Raw genomic sequence first — 22,325 nt, 5'->3', positions numbered from 1 at the left:
CTCTCTTGTGGCAGTGGAAGTTTCCCAGGCTCACATGTCCCAGTCACCCCCCAAGTACGCCAGGCGCGCTCCAGGCAGGGCCCGGCCCCTGGGGGGCGGTTGCCGTGGTTACTGGGAAGATGAAGCCATCTGTGTGGAAATGAAGGTCTCGATGACACTGTGGTTGGATGGCAGCAGGTGGCTGTGGCCGTCGTTGGAGTCGGAGCTCTGGTACAACACCAGGCTGCTGGAGGACACTGCAGGGGCAAGTGAGACAGCTGGCTGTCTGCCAAGCCCTTCCCAACCCCACCTCGCGCACCCATCCCTGGGGGCACTTGGGACAGGCCACACGGGGCCTCGCCACCTCCTGAATTACAGCAGATCACCAGACCCCCAAAGCCACGCCTCTACCCTTGGGTCTTATTAACCCCCAGCCAGGCTCCGGGGCCACCCAGGGGGTGGCCACCTCAGGACGTTTTAGTAGGAACGTCGGAGAAGCCCTGGTGGGGCGGTGTGGTTACTTTCGGGCTTCGGCGTTGCTAGGCTGTGGCCCAGTCATGAAACCAAACACTGAAGTGTTGCAGTGGGGGTATTGAGTTGACTTCAAGTAAAGGAGATTTCTCTGGCTGACACGGGTGGGTCTCATCTAATCAGTCAAAGGCCTTAAGAGCAAAAGCTGAGGCTTCCTAGAGAAGAAGGAATCCTACCTCAAGATTTCAGGATCACATCCTGCCTTTGCTGCCAGACTGGTCGGCCCCACAGGCGTGTGAGCCAGTTTCTTGAATATATATCTATACCGTTGACCCTTAAACAGTGCGAGGGTCAGGGGCGCTGACCCCCTGCGTAGTCACAAATCTGTAGGTAACTTTTGACTCCCCCAAAACTTAGCTACTAATAGCTACTGTCGCCCAATAATATAAACAAGTCAATTGACACATATCTTGTATGTTAGAGGTATTAGGCACTGTATTCTCACAAAAGGTAAACTAGAGGGAGAAAAGTATCATGAATGTCATAAGGAAGGGGAGCCTGGGTGGCTCAGTCGGTTAAGTATCCGACTCTTGATTTCAGCTCAGGTCATGATCTTGTGGTTCGTGAGTTCAAGCCACGTGTCGGGCTCTGCGCACACAGCTGGGAACCTGCTTGGGATTCTCTCCCTCTTCTTCTCTCTTAACCCGTCTTTCTCTCTCTCTCTCTCTTTCCCTGTCTCTCTCCCTCCTTTCTCTCTCTCTCTCTCTCTCTCTCCCCCGTCCCTCTCTCAAAAATAAATAAATATTAAAAAAAGAAGAACATCCTAAGGAAAAGAAAATATATTTACAGTCCTGAGTCCTGTGCTGTGTTGGAAAAAATCCACGTGGGCGCGCCTGGGTAGCTCAGTCGGTTAAGCTTCCAACTTTTGCTCAGGTCACGATCTCACAACTTGTGAGTTCAAGCCCCACATCGGGCTTTCTGCTGTCCGCGAGGAGCCTACTTTGGATCCTCTGTCCCCCAATCTCTGCCCCAATCCCACTCGTTCTCTCTCCCTTTCTCTCTCTCTCTCTCAAAATAAATAAACTTAAAAAAAAAGTAACTTAAAAAAACAATGAAATAAATCCACATGTAAGTGGACCCGTGCAGTTCAAACACCACGTTGTTCAGGCATCTACTGTATTCCTGTTGGTTCTGTGTCTTACGAGAACCCTGATTCCGACAGCTAAGAGAATGGGCTTTGAGTTTGGACCTGGGTTCAAGTCCTGGCCCTGCCACCTGCTAGTAGCTGTCGGAGGCAAGACCAAGTCCCTCACCTCCTTGGCGTCTGCTTTCCCATTTGTAAAACGGGGATGATGACGCATGCCCCGTGGGTAGAGCAGGGAGCCCTCAGTTCCTGTCGCTGCAGCCACCAGGGCTGGACGGAGAAACCTGAGGCTCACGGGATGAAGTGGCTGCCCAAGTCCCGCACTTAGGAGTGGCCACCCCCGGCCTCAGAGCCCAGCAGCCTGACTCCCCGGTGCCCGCCCTTCATCGACATCGTAGATTGCGGGCTCGGGGCACCGGGGGATGGAAATGAATGGGTCAAGTGCGATATAGCTGACCTAGAGAGCCGGCACGCTGTTGTTGCTGCGTGGCAACACGGATCTCCGATTCTCCAGGAAAAGCCAGAAATCACGATTTCTTTGTGAAAGCTCATCTTTAAACGTGGGCAACGAACTCCATGCTAAACCCTGAGCCACCCAACACGCCTGCGAGCCACCTCTGGCCCAAAGCAAGGCCAGATCAGATCGCTCCTCACCGTCACCCTCCCCTGTCTCTCGCAATTAATCTTTTCCTCGTCCTAGTCAGTGAGATATTCCTGTAAGACAGGCCCACTTCCCTGTGGTTTCACGCCCCTCTTGGCTCCCGTCGGGGGAGCACAGGGCACCCTCCCGTTTGCCGCACACACCTTCCTCCCCGCCTGAGGGAGCAGGGAAAGGCGGCTCACCGGTGGGGCTGGCGCTGAGCCGGTGGGTGGGCTGCAGGGGCTGGATGCCGGCGGGGTCCTGGCTGGGGATGTGGATGGTGGTGGTCTGAGATGCCGGCGTATGCAGTCCGGATTCACTGGAGGCCTCCGTGTCTGAGGCAAAGACCTGGGGGAACAGAGCGGCCTCCTGAGCCCCCCATGGGTGCGCTGTGGGGTGGGGCCCGAGCGAGGGGCCAGGCAGGTCTGGGCCTTACCTGCTTGGTGGGCGTGAGGCTGGCCAGAGCACTCAGGTTGGTGGTGTCGGTGATGAGCATGGTCTGCGGAAGCAGGCCCGTGTGGGTGTACTGGGCCACCTCAGGCTTGTGGCTGTAGAGGGCTGGCCGGGAGGGAGGAGAGAGGGGGGTCAAGACCAGACACCCTGGGCCAGGCTGGGCCCCTCCCAAGAGGGCCTCAAAGCTGGGCGCTGTGGGGGAGGTGAGGCACGGGGCCTGGTAAGTGGCCCGATGAAGCGGTGGTTGGGGACTCAGGACAGATATCCCAAGCTGGGAGCTCCAGATAGAGGGGTTAGACCCTCTCCCCAACTACAGGACCCTGCTCAGGCTGGCTCCATGGGGGGAAGGCTGGGGGAGGACAGGAACCCACACCCACCGCCTGAGGACGACAGGTGTGACCGGCAGTGGGAGGCACAGGTGCTACTGTGCTAAGTACGGGCCACGGAGGGAAAGGCTGGCAGCTCCGTTAGGGGGTTGAGCGGGACAGAGGGCCATGTAGCTCCGCCTCCAGGACACCTCTCCAAAATGTCACCCAAAGTTTCACCTACAGCCCGGCCCCACAAGAACGCACACGGACACCAGCAGAAAAGCACACAAGCACACATTCTCACATCGACGCAGATGAAACCATACACGCACATAAATACGTGCACTGAACCAAATCCACACAGATACACAGGTGCACAGTCCCTCAGGCCCGGTTCCGAACTCCAAAAAGGTCTGAAAAACCCACGGATTTTCATAAGGTCGGCACTAGAGCGCTTTTGGTGGCAAACTCCCACCCGAGCCCGATGTGAGGTTGTGCCCCGTCTCTATTAACCTCCTTCGTGGCCTTCCACCTCCTGCTGCAGACATCCCAGGGCTTTGACGACGAGATACCACCCGAGCCCTGCTGGGAGTGTGATAAAACATACGGCGATCCACCACATGTGAAGTCTGAGAAGTAGCGAATTCTGAAATGCACGTGGCCCCGTGGGTTGCAGAGAAAGGACGTGTGGTGTCCTCTCACGTGGGTGTGCCCCTGCAAACACCCGTGAACGCCCACGTGCCTTTCCACGCACAGAAACACCATGCATATTTACACACTGAATCATATTCTGGCCTGCAGACCACCTCATCACAGAAGCGCTCACACACACAGACCACAACAGCTGCTAAGCCACCCTATACCTCCACCCGCCCACCCCGTGCTCGTGGACAGCGTGGGGCTAGGGGTACTCACCGTGGGGGCTCTGCAGCTGGGCCATGGTGGCCATGAAGGGACTCTGGGCCACGTGGCTCTGCATGGGGGGCATGAGTGGCTGCTGGTAGGAAGGGTGCAGTGGCTGGGAGAACTGGACTGGCTGCAGGGTGGTCAGGCTGCTGCCCATGCTGTTGATGACCGGCACGCTCTGTGCCTGAGTGGAGGCCAGGCCTGGAGCGGGAGGAACGGGAGTGAGCCAGCCTTCCTACCCCCTTCACTGCCTCCCCTGGCCCTGCACTGACCCCTGGGGGCACTGTCCCTCCCTCCCAGAGCCAAAGGGTGGGGGAAGGGAAGAGGCGACCAGGAAACACCTTTGCCCTAGGAGCTGTCACTAACTTACTTGATCTAGGCAAGGCGCTCCCCCTCTCTGAGCCTTTAATTCATTATAGGGGCAGGGGCTTTGTCCAACTAGGTTGGTTCCACAGCAGTGCAAAGGCCCTACAGCTTAGCTCTGTTCCCCTCTCCCGGCAGCTGTCTCTCTGTCTTCTATATTGAGCCTCTGCATCCTGGTTCCTACAAATAAAGTCTTTCTGGGCTTAAAAAAAACAGGGGCGCCGGGTGGCTCAGTTGGTTAAGTGTCCGACTTCAGCTCAGGTCACGATCTCACAGTTCCTAAGTTTGAGCCCTACATCAGGCTCTGTGCTGTCAGCACAGAGCCCACTTTGGATCCTCTGCCTCCCTCTCTCTGCGCCTCCCTTGCTCTCTCTCTCTCTCTCTCTCTCTCTCAAAAATAAATAAGACATCTTAAAAAAAACACACGCAACCCAAAACCTACAAAACTTTGATCCCCCTTTCCCCGCTTTTCCCATAGACATTTTGCCTTCCAAGACACTGTGTGATGTCTGCATTATGTTTGCTGTCTGCCTCCCCACTGGAGTCATTGAGATTTCAGTCTGTTTGGTTCACCTGTGTATCACTGATGTAGCATAGTACCTGGCACAGCGCAGGCTCTGAATAAGTATGTGAATGAATGAATGAATGAATGAATGAGTCCCAGTGGCTCTTCCAGGTTCTGGATCCTGTGGCAGCCCCACGAACCCTCCCACCCGGGTGCCCCCCCACCATGCCCACCTACTTACCAATGACCAGGGTGGAGGCACCTGTGTTGGTGAAGGTGGGCCCCAGGGAGGCAGGCTCACCGGGCCCAATGGCCATGACCCCAGGAAGTGAGGCCATGATGAGATTCTGGGGCTGTTGGTTGAGGCCTGGGGATGTCTGCTCCAAGCTGTGCAGAGCTGTCAGGGTGCTGACAGGGGGGAGAGGGCCTCCGGTTGCTGAGACCTTGGAGGGGAAACCAAGCTGAGTGAGGGTGGAGCCCCACACTGTCTCCCTGGGGATGACTCCAGAATCTCCCGGCCAAGGGAGGATGGAAGATGGGGTTGGAAGGCGCTCCTCCACCCGGGGGGTATGAGGACACTCACCAGCTTGGCTTCGGTGCTCAGCAGGCTGTGACTGGGCTCCAGGCCCGTGGGGGACACTTGGTGTAGGGGTGCAGACACCGTCACCAAGGGACCACCGCTGCTCGAGGGCACTTCTGCCCCCTCGCTGGTTGTCGGCTGTCCATAGCGCACGCCTGGAGTGGGAGCAGCGTCCAGCCTCAGCACCTCACTTCCCTGCCCTCCTTGGCCCTCATCACCCCAAACCGCACTGGCGTGCTTAGGCCACTTGCCCCGTGTTTCTGTGTGCCAGCGGCAAACTTCACCTGAACATCCTCCCGCCAGCTCCTGGACTGGCTGCCTCCAACTCCTTGAAGGCAAGACCTGAGTTTTATTAGCCCCATGGCCCCCACTGCCTCGCACTACATGTGATAGGCAGTAGGTGTGCAGTGAAAGGCATTTGAATCAACATGAGCTGATGCTGATGAAATTGCAGTGAGCCAAGTTGAATAGAAGGAACTGGAATTAGTTCAATGAAATGGAATCCAGCTGAATTGAGCCTGAAATGAACTGAGCTAGATTGAGCGCGTGGAGTTGAACTGAATCGGATCAAAGAGAATTGGATTGAATTGAACTGAGCTGTATAGAATTAATTTCATTTCCTCCAATTATATTTAATTACACGGAGTGTAATTTAAAGGAACTAAATTGGACCATATGGAGTCGAACAGAATTGAATTGAAGTGAATTGAATTGAACTGAATTCAATTGATCTTGAATGAATGAACTGAATGGAAGTAACCCAAGTCAGGTTAGGCTGGACTGGAGAATGGAGGGGCGTGGTCAGTGGGATGGACAGGAGAGGACTGGATAGAGACTGTAATGAGTGGAGTGGAGTGATAAGGATCCAAGCTGAAGTGCTGAGCGGTTTGGGTGGCTACCGCCACTGAGGTGGTGCTCCCCAGCTCCCAGCCGACACTCGTGTCCCCTCTACCCTCTACATTTCAACCCCCCTGCCCACATATCACTCACCGTGGACTTTACTGGGGGAGAGGGCGGGCGGGGGCAATCCCGGGGAGCCGTGGGCTGGCAGCGCAGGGCCCGGGCCTGGCCCCGGTGGCGGCCCGCTGTATGTGTCCATGGCCAGCTTGTGCCGAAAAGCTTCTTCCTTGCGCCGATTGGCAAACCAATTGTAGACGCGCACCTCCGTGACGAGGTTGGAGCCCAGCCCCTGTGCCTGCGACGGTGACACCCCCCTCTGGATGCACTCCGCCCTGCAGAAATGGCCACTCATGAGCCTCCAGGCCAGGCTCAGAGGAACCCTCTCCTGGGGCTGGAGGTGGCAAAGAGAGTTCTGAGCGGTAGGGTTCTACCTTAGTGTTTAAAACTGGCAGATCTGGGTTCTAATCCCAGTTCTGCTGTGTGGCCTTGAGCAAGTGACTTAGCCTCTCTTAGTCTCTCCATTTATAAAGTGAGCAAAATAGCCATGAGGCTAGATGAGGGTGAATGAGATGAGCGGCCACGCAAGGGTTGCTCGGGTGGGTGGGGAGTGGGTGCTAGGAGTGGAGCTAGTTTGCAGACACTGAGCGGAAGTTGAGTGCCCCAGGGCCAGCAGGAGGAGCTCTCAAGGACTGGCGAGCCTCCCTCAGAACCCAGAGCCACCCTCTCCCAACCTTGCCCCAGCCCAGACCAAACCAGCCCCGCTAACCCAGCAGCCATTCTACCTATTGCACTCCTCCACCAGTGCCTCTCGCTCCTCCTTGCTGGGGTTCTTCTGCCTCTCGTAGGCCTGGAACAGGATCTGCTGGGAGGCTGGGCCCCACTTGAAACGGTTCCTCCGCCCCTTCTTGGTCGGCAACTCATCCCCTGTGGGCTCTTCAATCAGCCCACCCTGCCCTGCGTGGGTGAACTCTGTAGGCACAGAGAGCCATCAGCAAGGCCCTGGCCACTCCCGCCTTCCTGCTCCTGACCACGCTCCCGGTTCTTTCTCATTCCCAGGGTGCTGAGCCAAATGAGCTTACAGCTAGAATTTAGAAATCATCTAATCCGGGGACGCCTGGGTGGCTCAGTCGCTTAAGCTCCCCACTTCAGCTCAGGTCACGATCTCGCGGTTCATGGGTTCGAGCCCCACGCCGGGCTCTGTGCTGACAGCTCAGAGCCTGGAGCCTGCTTTGGATTCTGTGTCTCCTTCTCTCTCTGTCCCCCCTGCTCATGCTCTGTCTCTTTCAGTCTCTCAAAAATAAATAAACATTAAAAAAAATTTTTTAGGGGTGCCTGGGTGGCTCAGTCAGTTAGACGTCTAACTTCAGCTTAGGTCATGATCTCATGGTTTGTGGGTTCGAGCCCCACGTCGGGCTCTGTGCTGACAAGCTCGGAGCCTGGAGCCTGCTTTGGATTCTGTGTCTCCCTCTTTCTCTGCCCCTCCCCCACTCGTGCTCTGTCTCTCTCTCTCTCTCTCTCTCTCTCTCTCTCTCTCTCTCTCTCTCAAAAATAAATAAACATTAGAAAAAAATGTTTTTAGAAATCATCTAATCCAGTGATGACAGTCACACAGCACACACACCACCATTGTCTTAACCTGTGTCCAAGGCAGACATTACTAATCAACCCCTGCACCCAAATGTCCATCCACTGATGAATGGATGAAGAACATGTGGTTTATACATACAATGGAATACTACTTGGCAATGAGAAAGAATGAAGTCCTGCCATTTGCAACAACATGGATGGAACTGGAGCGTGTTATGCTAAGTGAAATAAGTCAGTCGGAGAAAGACAGATACCATGTTTTCACTCACATTGGAACTTGAGAAACTTAACAGAAGACCGTGGGGGAAGGGAAGGGGAAAAATAGTTTCAAACCAAGAGGCAGGGAGGCAACCTCATAAGGGACTCTTAAATACAGAGAAAAAACTGAGGATTGATGGGGCAGGGAGAGAGGAGAAAATGGGTATGGGCATTGAGGGGGCACTTGTTGGGATGAGCACTGGGTGTCGTATGTAAACAATCATGGGAGGCTACCCCCGAAACCAAGAGCACACTGTATACACTGTATGTTAGCCAACTTGACAATAAAACACATTAAAAAACCCATAAAAAATAAATCTTAAATTTCCTAAGAAAAAAATTTTTAAAAAAAACCTGCACAGTTTTCTACTGAGCCAAGACATAAGCTCGCAATCTTTCCCAATACAGGGCTCCAGGTAAGCATTGGCATTTGTTCAGATCTAACTAACACATTTGCTATCTCATTTTACAGATGAAGAAGCTGAGGCTCAGAGAGGCTAAATATCTTTCCAGGGATGCACAGTAGAACAGAAACTTGAACCACATTTCTTGAGTAGGTTCAGAGCTATTTCAAACTTTTCAGACCTGTAAAGCACACTTAAAATGCAAGTGTTGGCCAAGAGAGGAGAGACCCAACCAGCCCTTGTCAGCTGGTTCTACATTAATAGAAACTGTTGGATTATCCCCGAGCAAGCCTCCAAGAGAATAGAACAGATAAATGCCAAGCCATTTTTATGAGAGGGGAGGCAGGAAGATCGAGTCGGGGATAGCGCAGGAGTGCCTTCATCATCTGAGTTTCAAGAGGCAGAAGCCAGCACCAGTGCTCTGGGGACAGGTGGGATCAGACCCACCTAGAAGCCACCAGAAGCCCGCTTGACTCAGATTCCAACTGACTTCGCTGGCCATCTCTCCTGGCAGCGGGCTGGACCAAGATCTGGAGTACCAGACATGACTTGGCCCAGAAAACTAAGATATTTCAGCTTTAAAAAAACCTATTCTGTCGGGGCGCCTGGGTAGCTCAATCTGTTAAACATCTGATTTCAGTTCAGGTCATGATCTAGCAGTTCATGAGTTCGAGCCCCACGTTGGGCTCTGTGTTGACAGCTCAGAGCCTAGAGCCTGCTTCTGATTCTGTGTCTGCTCTCTCTCTGCCCCTCCCCTGCTCACACTGTGTCTCTCTCTCAAAATAAATAAACATTAAAAACTATCCTGGCAAGTCCATCAAAAACAAGGAAAATCTGAGAAACCGTCACAAGCCAGAGCAACCTAAGGCAACATGGCAACTATATACAGCGTCTCCACAACCGGATACAATCCTGGACCAGAAAAGGGACATTAATGTTAGGGAAAAACCGAAGAAATCTGAATAATGAAGTATGGACTTAATAATCCTGTGTCAGTGTTGGTTTGTTAATCACGACAAATGTCCCATACTAGGGGTGGCTGGGTGGCTCGGTCGGTTGAGCAGTTAAACGTCAACTCTTGATTGAGGCTCAGGTCATGATCTCATGGTTCGTGGTTTGGAGCCCCCGCATCAGGCTCTGTGCTGACAGTGCTGAGCCTGCTTGAGATTCTCTCTTCCTCTCTCTCTCTCTCTCTCTCTCTCTCTCTCTGCCCCTCCCCAGCTTGTGTTCTCTATAAATAAATAAATAGATAGATAGATAGATAGATAGATAGATAAATCTTTAAAAAAAAGTCCCATACTAGTGTTAATAATAGGGAAAGCTGGGTCTGGGGTAAACTGGAAGTTTTTCTACCATCTGCCCAGAAGTTCTGAAAATCAACACTTATTCTAAAATTAAGAGTCTATTATGTGTTATTTCAGTTTTATCTGCTAAGGAGGCGTAAATTAAAGCCATGCTAATTTTCTAAAAGCACTTGGTGCCTTCAAAGTACGTCATCTACAGTCCCAGCCCCTTGAGACCCGAGAGTATGCTCCTGGCAGGTACACGTGGTGGAGACACTCACTGGCCCCTCGGGCATCAGGAGGTGTTGCTATTTCTGCACGAATAAGCAATCAGTGATCATCTTTGTAAGAAAATATTAATGCTTTCCCATAGTGCTTGCTCGGTAAATGTTAGTTCACTTAATGTTTTAATCAGCCTGTTGATAATGCCAATATCATAGTTTTTCGCAGCTTTTAAAAGTTGTTTTTTTAAGGGCACCTGGGTGGCTCAGTCGGTGAAGCGTCTAACTCTCGATTTCAGCTCAGGTCATGATCTCACAGTTTGTGAATCAAGCCCCGCATCGGGCTCTGTGCTGATAGCTCAGAGCCTGCTTGGGGTTCTCTGTCTCCCTTTCTCTCTGCCTCTCCCCCGCTCACATTCTCTCTCCCTCTCTCTCTCTCTCTCTCTCTCATATGTAAACAGGGGCGCCTGGGTGGCTCAGTCGGTTGGGCGAGCGACTTCACTCAGGTCATGATCTCACAAATTGTGAGTTCGAGCCCCATGTCAGGTTCTGTGCTGACAGCTCAGAGCCTGGAGCCTGCTTCTGCTTCTGTGTCTCCCTCTCTCTCTGCCCCTCCCCTGCTCATGTTCTGTCTCTCTCCTTCAAAAATAAATAAACATTAAAAAATTTTTTAAATAAATAAACATTCTAAAAAATTTCCAGCTTGTATAAGTAAATAAACAGCAAATCGATATGTGAAATTTAGGACTTTAACGTTTTAATAAACGTTTAGGAAGCATGGCGAGGAAAGTTTATTTTTTTAATTACCAAACATGCAGATTGTCGCTATGTCTTCATAAGGAACTACGGGAGTATCTATCAAAAATTTTCAAGTACCTACACTCTGACCTAGAATTTCATTTCTAGAAATTATTCTATAGACACTCTCGTGTAAGCACAAATAGATACAAAAAAGGATGTTCTTTGAAGCAATTGGTTCTAACAGCACACTGGAAAAACCCTAATAAAAGTCCTTTGGTAGGGAGCCAATTAAACAAATAACGGTACATCCAAATAACAGAATAGCTAGCAGCAAAGCAGAGGAGGGGCATCTGGGTGGCTCAGTCAGCTAAGCATCTGACTCTTGATTTCAGCTCAGGTCATGATCTCACGGTTTGCGGGTTCAAGCCCCTCACTGGGTACTGTGCTGACAGCACAGAGTCTGCTTGGGATTCTTTCTCTCACCCTCTCTGTCTCTGTCCCTCCCCCACCCATGTGCACTTAAAATTAAAAAATCTCGCTTAAAATTAAAAAGAAAAAAGCAGAGGAAAATACATATATATTGCTAGTATATGCATTAAATATCTCTGGAAGTATACATCAAACTGAGGGTGTCCTTTAGGAGAAAAACACCTAATTTTTATTGTAAACTCTATTTTCTCCTATTTTTTTAATTAAAAAAATTTTTTTAATGTTTATTTCTGAGAGAGAGACAGAGCGTGAGTTGGGGGGGGGGGGGGGGCGGAGAGAGGGAGACACAGAGTCCGAAGCAGGCTCCAAGCTCTGAGCTGTCAGCACAGAGCCCGACGCGGGGCTCGAACCCACAGACTGAGATCCATGACCGGTGCTGAAGTCGGCCTCTTAACCGACTGAGCCACCGGGTGCCCCCTCCTATTTTTTTAAATTAAGTATGTATTGCCTTTTTAAAAAAATTTGGATAAATCATAAAAGAAACGGTTTTTTTTTAATGTCTACACATAGGCTCAGTAGTGTGAAAGTGCACTTGGGATTTTGTGGGGTGTGAGGTCTGAGTAAGGAAACCCACAATTCTCTGAAGGGAGCGTGGCCACACCTCCTGGAGTTTGCAGTGGAGGATTCCCTGAGCCTACACCTTGCCTCTGAGCCTTTACTCAGGCTGCTCCTTTGGCCCAAACACCATTCCCTGCCGCCTCCATGGGCCAAAATTCCGTTCTGACTTTAAGACCTAGTCTGAAAAGTCCTGCCTCTGGTGTGGTCCCTCCTGATGCCCCTGCCTCCCCGCTGACAATAGATTACTCTCTGGTCCTCTGCCAGCTCAACACTTTGAAATACTTCACGCAGTCCTACTCTGCCCTGGGCCTGGCACGCGGTGAATGCTCCATAAACACTAGCCGTTACTGTCGTTTTTATCACATTATAATACATGTCTCGCTGTATCATGATGATCTTTTCTGCTTCCCATCTACACAGGACACTTAGAAGGCAAGGACTCCATTCACCCATCCGCGGATGCCCAGGACCAACCTACTCCCCTCCCCCAGAGTGCCTTGCGCGGAACAGGTACTAAACGCCCATTGACTCGCACGGACTTCCGCTCAGACGGCCCATCCCCGTCGTGCGGTGGAGGAGCTTCCGGCCCCCACCCCAGAGCTGCCAGGGAGGACGGGCTGTGGTCTTTACTTACGCTGGGCCACCTCTCGCTGCTTGCGGACGTACCAGGTGTACAGGGCCGCTCGCTTCTGTGTCTTCATGGGGGTGCCCTTGTTGAGGTGCTGGGACAGGTGCGACTGGTTGAGGCCGGTGGTGTCGACTACCTCCCTCTGTGGGATGTTGTGCTGCTGCAGGTAGGACTTGACCATCTTGGCCACGCGCCACGGGTCCTCCCTAGGAGGAGGGGCCAGGACAGAGCCTGCTGGGCGTGGCGGTGCAGGCAGGGTCGGGGGTCCCGTCAGCCCTGAGAATGGGGGTTGGGGGTGAAGGCAGGTGTGGAGCCTGGGACCTACACTTAGACTCAGGGACAGCAAGGGAGGGGCACTCGTGCCAGGACACAGGAACGCAGACACACGAACATGGGAACAGAGACTTATAGACACACACGTGTGGACACAGGCCTCAAACAGTGCCACACAGACGTGGGCACAGTTAAAAGTTTAGAAACATGAATGCACAGACATATGGACTGACATGAAGACATGAACTGACTCCCACCAGAAGCTATACAAGCCACTTGGGGAAGATCCTCACCTTTGTGCCTCCTTTGAAGACCCCCCCCCCCCACCTCATCCTACCTCAAAATGTTGTTTGTGGCTGTGTCTTATCCACTGTGAGAGACCGTAAACACTTGGAGGGCAGGAACTCTCTGGTTCTCAGCACCCAGAATAGGCCTGCATGCCCATGGTGAATGCATGAATGAATGAATGGATGGGTGGATGAATGAATGGATGGGAGGGTAGGTGGGTAGAGGGACGGAGAAATGGGTGAGTGGATGGATGGATGGATGGATGAGTGGAGGATGGATGGATGGATGATAAATATATGATAGATAGTGACTGGATGGTTGGATGAATGGATAGGAAGGTAGATGGATAGGTAGATAGGGGAATATGTAGATGGGTGGACAGGTAGATGGCTGGGTAAATGGGATGGTGGATGGTGGATGGATGGATGGATGGGTAGTTTGATGAATGGATAGGAGGATAGATGGGTAAGTGAATAGGGGTGTAAGCAGATGGATGGATGGATGAGGGAGACCTACTTGGCGGGGGGTGGTTCTGAAAACAAGGAGAGAAAAGCAATTCTCTCATTTTACGGTCAGGGTCACTGATGCTAAGAGTGCTGGCATAACATCTTTTGGCCAAGGTCACAGGGACAGCCCAGCAGAGTCCCATCCCATATGAAGGGGTTCAGTTCTAAGTCAACCTATCAGGTACAAATCTAATAGGGTCGAAACACCCCCTGAAAATCTGTACTAACCCCTAGGCTGTGGCCTGGCCGGTTTCCCAGAGCACAGGGGCAGACAGGTCCAGGTGAAAAGGTTGCCAGCTGGTGTGCAGAGGCCCCATACAAAAATGTGTGTGTGTGTGTGTGTGTGCACCTGAATCCCACTCTGTGGGCTGAGACTCTCTCACTGGAGAGACAGCCATCCACGATTCATGTTCTTATCCCCTGCTCACTGTGGAGAATGGGGGGCTCTGACTGCCTGTACTACACAGATGCCCTCTCTCCCTCTCCTGTTCTGTTTCAACCCTCCTCTCTTTGCCCCGTCCTCCCCTGAGCTTGTGGGACAAATATGTCGGATGAAAACAGCTCCACACAACAGTGCTGACACAGGAGAGCGAGGGCGGGGGGCGGGGTTTGAACCCAGCTCTGTGTGGCTCCAGAGCCTGAGGCTCTCGCCTCCTCAGCTGAGCCGTTCGCTTCTAGAATTTGAGCCTCCCGGTATTCGCGCGTGTGACAAATAGCAGGTGTGGGGGGCGGTTCCTCGCCATGTCTGGCACAGCAAAATACGGGAAACCACTACCTCCAGCAGATGCGGCCGTAAAAACCCAGTGAGAAAGCTCTCCCTGCGCCCTGATGGAGCAGAGCCCCTCTGGTAGGTCTGCTGTGCGATTTGTGTAAAATGTGAAATGGCGTGACAGATTTCCACGTATTTGCTTGTGTTTGCATGAGATACCGGAAGAACACAGAAGACACTTTTGACACCAGTGGTCTTGAGATAGAGATGGAGTGCCGGGGACAGGGGGAGAGGACGGTGTCCTCTGTTGCTTTTCCGCACTTTTAAAATAATGTAATATATCGTTGTACAATATGTTATACATGCATGTATAACACTTAAAACTAAATTGTAAAAGAACAAAAAGCAAATAAACCCCCCAGCACTTTGAGGCCCACCTCATACTGCCCTCTCCCCTTCCCTCCTTCCCAAAGAACCAGCCTGGCCTTGCCCCCTTGATGATGCCCTTCTCAGGTGTGATAGGCACAGAGCCTTTCAGCAGCTTGGGTCCCGTGACTTTCTCCTTTTTATCAGCAGTTCCCGTACGCGTAGGGAGGGAAGGGAGGCCGGGGCCATTCGATTTAAGTTGGCCGGCAGTCGGTACGGCAAAGTCCCAGTTGTACAAGAATGACCGACGTGAGAATTCGTGTTTCTTACTTGCCGTGAACCAGGCACTGCGCTAAAGGCCGGTCATTTACATTTTACCATGTAACCCTGGGAACCAGGTGCTACTTATGTGCCCATTTCACAGGTGGGAAAACAGAACCTCGGAAAGGGAGTGCTTGTGCAAAGCGACCTAGCTGGGACTCCAGAATATTTCTCTTTTTTCCAGACACCTCCCCCCACCCCAACCAGAGCTCTCCTGGAGCTTTTCCTCCTCCCTGCATTTAGGATCCTCCTTGTCAACCCTTCCCCGGCTCCCTGGATGCCAGTCAGAGCCAGGAGGGAAACGAGGTACAAAGTCCGGTGTTGTGCTTCGAGGCAAACATGTTTATCTGATTCTGGAGCCAGGCTGCCTGTTGGCCTCCCTCCTCCCCCCGCTGTAGGCATCACCCTCCTGAGCAACCCTCCCTCCCTCCCTTCTCTCTTTTCAGGAGAGAATGAGCTAAGTCTTTCTCTCAGGGGGGGCCTCCCTGGCTCACACTAAAGATTTACTATCTGTCACTGTCCATTTGATTCACCGTGTCTCTCTCTGTATCTGTCTTAGCTTCTCTCTGCCTCTCTCTCTTTCTCTCTGTCTCTCCTGTCTGTGTCTCTGTTGTTTGCTCTGTCTCTTGCTCACATCAGTCTCAGAGGACCCGACCCTTTTCAGGGCAGTTCTCCCAACCCAGCACAAAGAGGCCACATCTCCAGATATCTCCTGCTCTTGTTCTAATGGGTTTAAGCGTCAAGCCAACCCGGGTTCACATCCCACCACGGCGTCCTAGCACGATGTGCGCGTGCCCCACGCCTCATCTGTACCATGGCAGGAAGCCCACGTCTGCCTCCCAGTGCCCTTGGGACAAATGAGTGAGTTTCAAACAGGAGTGAACCGCGTAGAGCGGGGCCTGGCACGTGATGCTCAGTAAGTACAATTTGTCACCATCATCATCATCATCATCGTCATCATGATGATGTGGCCCTGGGACCCCCAGCCCCAGAGCAGAGGGCAGAGGACCCAGGAGAGGTGAAGATCTGCACACGTCTCCTCCTCCCACCTGCTACACATTATGGGCTCAATCAGAGGTTCAAGACTTTGGGCCTTTGGCTCGCTGGCCCCGGGGGTTTCAGAGGGTCCAAGGCTGTGGAGATTGGAGACCAGTTGGAAGGGGAGCTGAGTTCTCAGTGCATGTGGCTGGTGGAGGGGGGAGTGTTCCCATCTCAGGTTGAATCTCAGCTCTGCCACTCGCTATCCAGGTGGCCTTAGGAAATGGCTTAACCTCAGTGTGCCTCAATTTCCCCAGCTGTGATACTGGGTTAATAGTATTTCATAGGTTGCCAGGAGGAGAAAATGAGTTCCACGATTTGTAAGCCACCGTGACCTCTAGAGCCCTGCGTGGAAGTGAGTGGACGGGAGGTTGAGAGCAAGAAGAACTCGGGAGGATAAAAAGGAAATAAGCTTATCAAGGAAGGGCATACAACCTCAAGGGTGCTGTGCAGAGCACAGGGATTAGGAGGACCTGGGGTCCCAGTCCCAGCCTTAGTACTTTGTAAATTACCTTGGGCAAGTCGTTTTGCCGCTCTGAGCCTTAAGTTTGCTCATCTGTAAAATGGGACTATTACTCATAGTAGCCGTTTACTGCCCCGTGGGTAAGTGTTATTGTCATCTCTGCCTTGCGGACGAAACTAGGGCTCAGAGGCATGAAATCACCTGCCCAGGTTAGGGTGGGGTTGATTTGGGATTTGAAGCCACGCAGGTTGGCCTCAGTCAGAGATGTCAGACTGTCCCACCCTAACCACTGTCTTCCTGGGTCTCAATGCCCTGGTGCTGCCTGATGGAGAGGATCAGAGACCCTCAGGTTGTGGTTTGAGCTGCTCAGGAACAGGGAGGAGCCAGGAGGGGACCCGGGAAGGAGCCCTGGGTACAGGTTCCTCCCTTTACCTTAACAGATGTCCCCAGGGCTTCAGGGAACCCTAGCCACCCATTCATTCTTGCTCTGTGTTAGCCACTGGGCTAGATATCAGGGTGGTAAACCAGGCCACACAGAAGCTTTGAAAAGTTTCTATTTTCATGACAGGAGATAGAGAACACACAAAAATAGATCATCATAAATAAAGTTAAGGGACAAAGGCTAGTAACAGAAGGTGGTGGAAGACAGCATGATTGTAGTGGGTCCTGCCTTTAGATAGGGAGTCAAGGAGGGCCTCCCTGAGGAGGTGACATTTGAACAAAAGGAGAAGAGGGAATCGGTCATGGGAAGATCTAGAAAGAAGTGTCCGCAGAAGGAACTGTACATGCAAAGGCCCTGAGGTAGGAATCAGCACATTCAACATAACTGGAGGAAAGGGAGGGAGGGAGGGAGAGAAGGTCCCTCAAGAAGAGGTCAGGGAACCAGGACAGAGAATTTGAATTTTATTCATTGGCCAGCTAGGGAAACTGAGGCAGGAGAAGAGACTTGCCTAAGGTCACACGGTGAACTAAGGGTGGAAGTCTGAGGGAAGAGCTCAGGTTCCCGATCACCACTTGCTCACCTAGGACCCACCCTGCCTCTTTCCACACACTGTCTTCTCCAAAGACATGGCTTCCCCTGGAAACCTGGCCTGTGCACCATCCCTTCCGGCCTCAACCTCCCCCACCCCCACTGTCCAGGCCTTCCTCATGGGTGCCCACCCCACTCCCTCCTGTGCCCTGAGGGTAGAGGCCCCACTTTTTCCCCTCGGGGCGTTTTCAGATCCCTTTTGTTACCTGAACAATAAGTAACCCAGGTAGTTAGTTATAAACTCCGCAGGAACAAGGAGCTGGTTGATAATTTATAGCAACATCTCAAATTTAAATGGAAAGTAAATAGCATGCTGTTAGCATTAAAGAAAACCCAATCGGGGCAGGCGGGGAAGCACTCCAGCCTCCTCTCAGCTTGGGGCATCTCGCTCTCTCCCCAGCCCCTTCTCCCAGCTGGGTGTGAGCCCCTCTGCCCTCCTGGCTCCTCCGCTATCCTGTGCTTCTCCAGGCCTCTGCATCTCACCCCCCCCCCCCCCCCCATGCCCTCTCTCTTCCTCAGTGGCTCTTCTCTCTCTCTCTCACAGCTTCCAGGATCTCTGCTGGTCCCAGGGAGCACTTTGACCTCTGCTCCCCCCTCAAGTGCTGTGGATCGAGCCTCCCCCCCACCCACCATTCCACTAAAGGGGCTGCTGATCAACAGGCCCCACCCAGCCAGGTAAGAAAGGCCCTTGGCACCTCCTGCCCCCACTCCCACCCCAAAGCCCCCAGTCCCATCTGGGGCCCTGAGCAGGTCTGGCCCAGCCCCACCCTGTCCCGGTGGCCCTCGCCCTGGGTCTGGCAATGCCTGACTCTTTGCCCCTCCCCTGCAGCTCAGCAGGGCCCTTTGCCCTCTTCTTCCTGCCAAGTCAGGGGGCCCAAGCTGCTCCCTGCCCCCTGCCCAGGCCCTCACAAGGCCAGGCAGACCCTGAGGGCTCCCCCACCCCAAGCTGGGATCAGGACCTTGGACAGAAAAAGAGATGGTCCCCTAGAGAGCGTCTTTGGGACTCTCCCTCTGGCTGCCTCGTCCTGGCAATTGAAAGCACCAAACAGAGTGGCTGTGGAGTCTCAGCTGGGTGGCCTTAGTCAAGCTACCTTCCCTCTCTGGGCCTCGGTTTCCTTATCTGTGAAGCAGAGTTATGCCTAGCTTCCTTCCAGGGTTCATCTCAACATTATCTGAACATCTGCGTGTAAAACTGCAGCACAGTGCCTGGCTGTTAGGATTAGAGCATAGGAGCCTTTGGGGAGGAAGTCCCTGTAGCCCCTGGGCCCCCTCCCCCCACCCCTGCTTGGTGGGAGGTTGGTTGGCCCAGGTCTCCCCAGGCCATCTTTACAAGTTAATGATCACAGGCCTTATCAGAGCCTTTTACCGTTTATAAATTTATAAAACAAAAGAGAAATAATAAAGCTCGTGGGTAATTAGTAACCAGGTCAGCACTGCTGAGGAGAGGGGAGGCATCGGGCTCAGACCCACCCAGTTCTCTGGGAGATGGGGAGCCAGCCAGTGGATGGGGGTACACAGGGAGACCTCTAATGGTGCCTGCTGGTGAGTTGTGGGGGCCTAACTAACACTGTGCAGGAAAGGGGAACCAGGTCCTGCTCCGAGGTTCCATCTCGCTCAGGTAAGACCTGGGCTTTCCTGACTTAATGCTTGAGTCCCTGGGTGGCTAAGGGAGCCTCTAACCTCGGCACCCCCTCTCGCTAACTGTGCTTCCTGACCCTGGAGCCTGCGATCTGAGTGCGTAGCAGGAAGTTAGGGTTTGGGAAGTAGAAATGGCCCTGGTGGCTAAAAATTCCCACCACCCTCTGGTTCTCCAGGCACTTGAATTATGGGCTTTCCTGCTTTCCACCCCCCCCCCCCCCCCCCCCCCCCCCGGCTCAGAGCTCCCCTGGAGCATGCCCTTCCTTCTCAAGCACTGGGTGGAAAGCCCCGGCTCACGGGAACTGGGGACCTTGCCGAGGGCCAGCTCAGGGGCTGGGAGGCTCCAGCCTCTGAGCAAGGACGCCCTGAGCTCTCGGGGGCCCTGTCCCCCTTCCTCACAGCCAGGCTAAGAGCCATAGCTCCCAGACGAAGGGCTAGTTGAGAGCCGAGGGTGGGCCTCCCTGGGCTCTTTGAACGCCGGGGACGGGCAAGGGGTCCTTACTGCAGCAGGGTCTCCACCACGGCCTTCTGGTGGGCCGCCTCCTCGGGGCTGAGGTTCTCCAGCTCTTTGAGGATGGGCGGCGTGAAGTCTTCCCCATCGTCGTCCGTCTCGTCCTCGGAGCCCCTTGCCTCCCCCAGCCCATTGGGCAGCTCGGCCAGCTCCGCCCGACCGCCACCGCCGCGGGACTCCCCCTTGTCCGGGGGGCCATCTCCGGCCAGCAGGTAGGGCCCCGGCTCCCCCAAGGCCTGGATCAGCGCCTCTTTGCTCAGGCCTGACTCGAGCAGGGCCGCCAGAAGCTCCGTCTGCAGCTGGCTCAGTTTAGACACCATGGCTCCACCACCACCACCGGGCCACGCGGCCTGGGGCCACCACACCGGCCGCCTCCCCCACCGAGTGGGCTGTCTACTGGCTGGCCGATCGGCAGGCAGTCACGAACCAGGCCCTTTGCGCCTACTGCCCCCCCAAACCCCACTAACCAAGCCCTGTGGGCACCCCCAACCCCCAACTCTGGCCCCAGCGGCCAGTGAATCAGGGCCCCTGCCCGCTCTGTTTACATTGGAGCTGGGGAAATTCTCCAAGGTTCATATTTATCCGTGTGCTTAGCGAAGGGACTGAACTTTGGACTTCAGCCCTGCAAAGTGCAGGCCTCACGGCAGCGCAGAGGGACGGGGGAGCCGAGGCCTTCAACGGGAATGGGCAGCGGGGAGGGTGGGGGAGGCCGTGGCAGGGGGCAGGGCAGCTGGGACGGAAGGGGCTGGGGGCCACCGAGGACTTCTGGCGAACAGCTTCGGTCCCGCCCCGAGGACTTTGTAGGGGGTTCAGGCCGAGACAAGAGAGGGAAAAATAGCGGGTTTCCCTTGGGAACTGAAGCAGCAAGGGGTTCTAGGCAGGCGGGCCGGCTCTCCTGAAGGTCAAGGCTAGGTCACATCCATTTTGAGACCCACCTGTGCAGGCCCAACACCAGGCCCCCTGTGTATATTGCCTCATTGTATCCCCTAATCGTTGTCAGTAGGTACAGGGATCATCCCCATTTTACAGACGAGGAAACCAAGGCACCGAGAGGTTAAACAACTTGCCCAAAGTCACACAGCTAGCAAGGGACAGGACTTGCAAGGTGGGAGCAAGGGGAGGCCAGTCAGGCACTTGACTCAAGTATAAATTTTAAGGGGTCTTCGAAAACTCCAGTAATCATATGTAAAAATATTCGGTGTACTAAAGTACATAAAAATATGCAATGTATTAAAAATCAAAAGTAATGCAGGCCCCCAAAGAATTCAAAACGTGTCCACACAAAAACTTGCCTGTGAATGTTCATAGTTCATGGTCCACAATAACCAAAAAGGGGAAGAAACATAAACATCAATTGATGGACAAATGGACAGGTAAAATGTGGTGTATCCATGCAATGGTATATTATTCGGCCATAAAAAGGAGTGAGTGACATGCTGAGACTTGAAGGTATTAGGCTAAATGAAAAAAGCCGGTCACAAGAGGTCGCATAGGATTCCACTGATCGGAAACGTCCAGCACAGGCAAATCCATGCCCGCGGAAAGTAGATTAGTGGTTGCCAGGGGGTGGGGATGGGGGACTGGGCGGGGGAGGGGGGGGATGGGGGGGAGAGTGACTGCTTAATGGGTGCCGGGGTTTCTTGGGGGATGATGAAAATGTTCTAAAATTGATTAGGCAGTGTCACACAACGGTGAAAATACTAAAAACCACGGAATGGAGCACTTTATTTTTTAAGTGTTTTAAATTTATTCATTTAAGTAATCTCTACACCCAACGTGGGGCTCGAGCTCACAACTCGGAGATCAAGAGTCACTCGCTCTACCAAGTGAGCCAGCCAGGTGCCCCTGAATTGAGCCCTGGTTTGTTTGTTTTTTTTAAGTTTATTTATTTATTTTGAGAGACAGAGAGAGAGAGAGAAAGAGAGAGCGCAGGAGAGGGGCAGAGAGAGGGAGAGAGAGAATTCCAAGCAGGCTCCGCACTGTCAGCGCAGAGCCCAACGCAGGGCTCGAACTCGCAAACAGGCAAGATTCGTGACCTGACCGAAATCAGGAGTCCGAGGCTTAACTGACTTAGCCACTCGGCCTCCCCTAAAATATCACAATCTTAAATAAAGATGGGCTGCAGTCCTCACTGGCCTCCTGCTAATCCCAGCCCTGGGCAAGAACTCGTCCCTCACACACCACACCACCCCCAGCCTCTTCCCAGTTCAGGTCAAGATCCTTGACAAAATTCCTGCAGTTTGTCCCCCTGGGGTGGCCCCAAGCTCCCAGAAAAAGGGGTGCACACCATTTCCTGGAATGAGCAGGGTGGTGCATCTTTCAGGGCTCTGCAGAACTAGGGTCATGCTTGGGGGCAGAGGAGGGGAGGACAAGTCATTGGCCAGAAAACCCTCCTGCGGGCCAGGCCAGGCCAGCACAGAGGAACGGGAGCTGGTTGACCGCTGAAACAGAGCTCTCTGTCCGCGGGAATTCACCTTCTCTGTCCGTCATCTGCCCCCTTGCCTGGGGCTCCTGTCCCCCTTGCCCTGAACTATGTCTTCATCTTTCCAGTCATCTTTTAACACCCTTCGTAACCGTGGCTACTGAGTCCTGGAAATGTGGCTAATGCCTCTGGTGGAAATGATACTATTTTGGATATATTGGGTGAGATTTCAATTTTTTTTAAACACAATTTAAATATTTTTTTTATTTCTTTTTCTTAATTTTTCTTTTAGTTTATTTTTGAGAGACAGAGAGCATGAGCAGGGGAGGGACAGCGAGAGAG

The 22,325-nt window shown here is 53.1% G+C and overlaps 1 protein-coding gene and 1 long non-coding RNA gene across 4 annotated transcripts; one reads left to right on the top strand and one right to left on the bottom strand.

Moving 5' to 3' along the window:
• Positions 1–53: 53 nt before the first annotated feature.
• On the bottom strand, positions 54–19,881 carry HNF1A (HNF1 homeobox A). Of its 2 annotated transcripts, none has more exons than XM_042910870.1 (10): positions 19,553–19,881; positions 12,425–12,624; positions 7,032–7,218; positions 6,340–6,581; positions 5,353–5,504; positions 5,011–5,212; positions 3,911–4,102; positions 2,671–2,792; positions 2,438–2,603; positions 54–236 (listed from the first exon to the last, which is right to left on the bottom strand). In XM_042910870.1, exons 1-10 carry the CDS (start codon positions 19,879–19,881, stop codon positions 109–111), a joined length of 1,920 nt encoding a protein of 639 aa, XP_042766804.1. In that variant the 3' UTR covers positions 54–108. The 2 variants fall into 2 exon arrangements, with proteins under 2 accessions (XP_042766804.1, XP_042766805.1); XM_042910871.1 differs by having other exon boundaries at positions 2,438–2,582.
• LOC122203787 lies at positions 12,432–22,313 on the top strand. 2 transcript variants are annotated; one of them, XR_006195335.1, is made up of 3 exons: positions 12,432–12,584; positions 17,957–18,087; positions 22,276–22,313. It is a non-coding gene; the product is annotated as an uncharacterized LOC122203787 (long non-coding RNA). The 2 variants fall into 2 exon arrangements; XR_006195334.1 differs by lacking the exon at positions 12,432–12,584 and adding an exon at positions 14,110–14,332.
• The last annotated feature ends 12 nt before the right edge of the window (positions 22,314–22,325 follow it).

This window comes from Panthera leo, chromosome D3 (genome assembly GCF_018350215.1).
Source record: "Panthera leo isolate Ple1 chromosome D3, P.leo_Ple1_pat1.1, whole genome shotgun sequence".
NCBI lineage: Eukaryota > Metazoa > Chordata > Mammalia > Carnivora > Felidae > Panthera > Panthera leo.
Note: the sequence above shows the minus strand (reverse complement) of the source record. Positions and strands in the feature narration are given on the sequence as shown.

Coding starts and splice junctions, on each gene's coding strand:
- HNF1A (XM_042910870.1), bottom strand. CDS start 19,881: ATGGTGTCTAAACTGAGCCAGCTGCAGACGGAGCTTCTGGCGGCCCTG. Junction 6,582..7,031: donor CTGGTGGAGGAGTGCAATAG/GTAGAATGGCTG, acceptor CCATTTCTGCAG/GGCGGAGTGCATCCAGAGGG. Junction 2,604..2,670: donor GCCTCACGCCCACCAAGCAG/GTAAGGCCCAGA, acceptor TGGGGGGCTCAG/GAGGCCGCTCTGTTCCCCCA.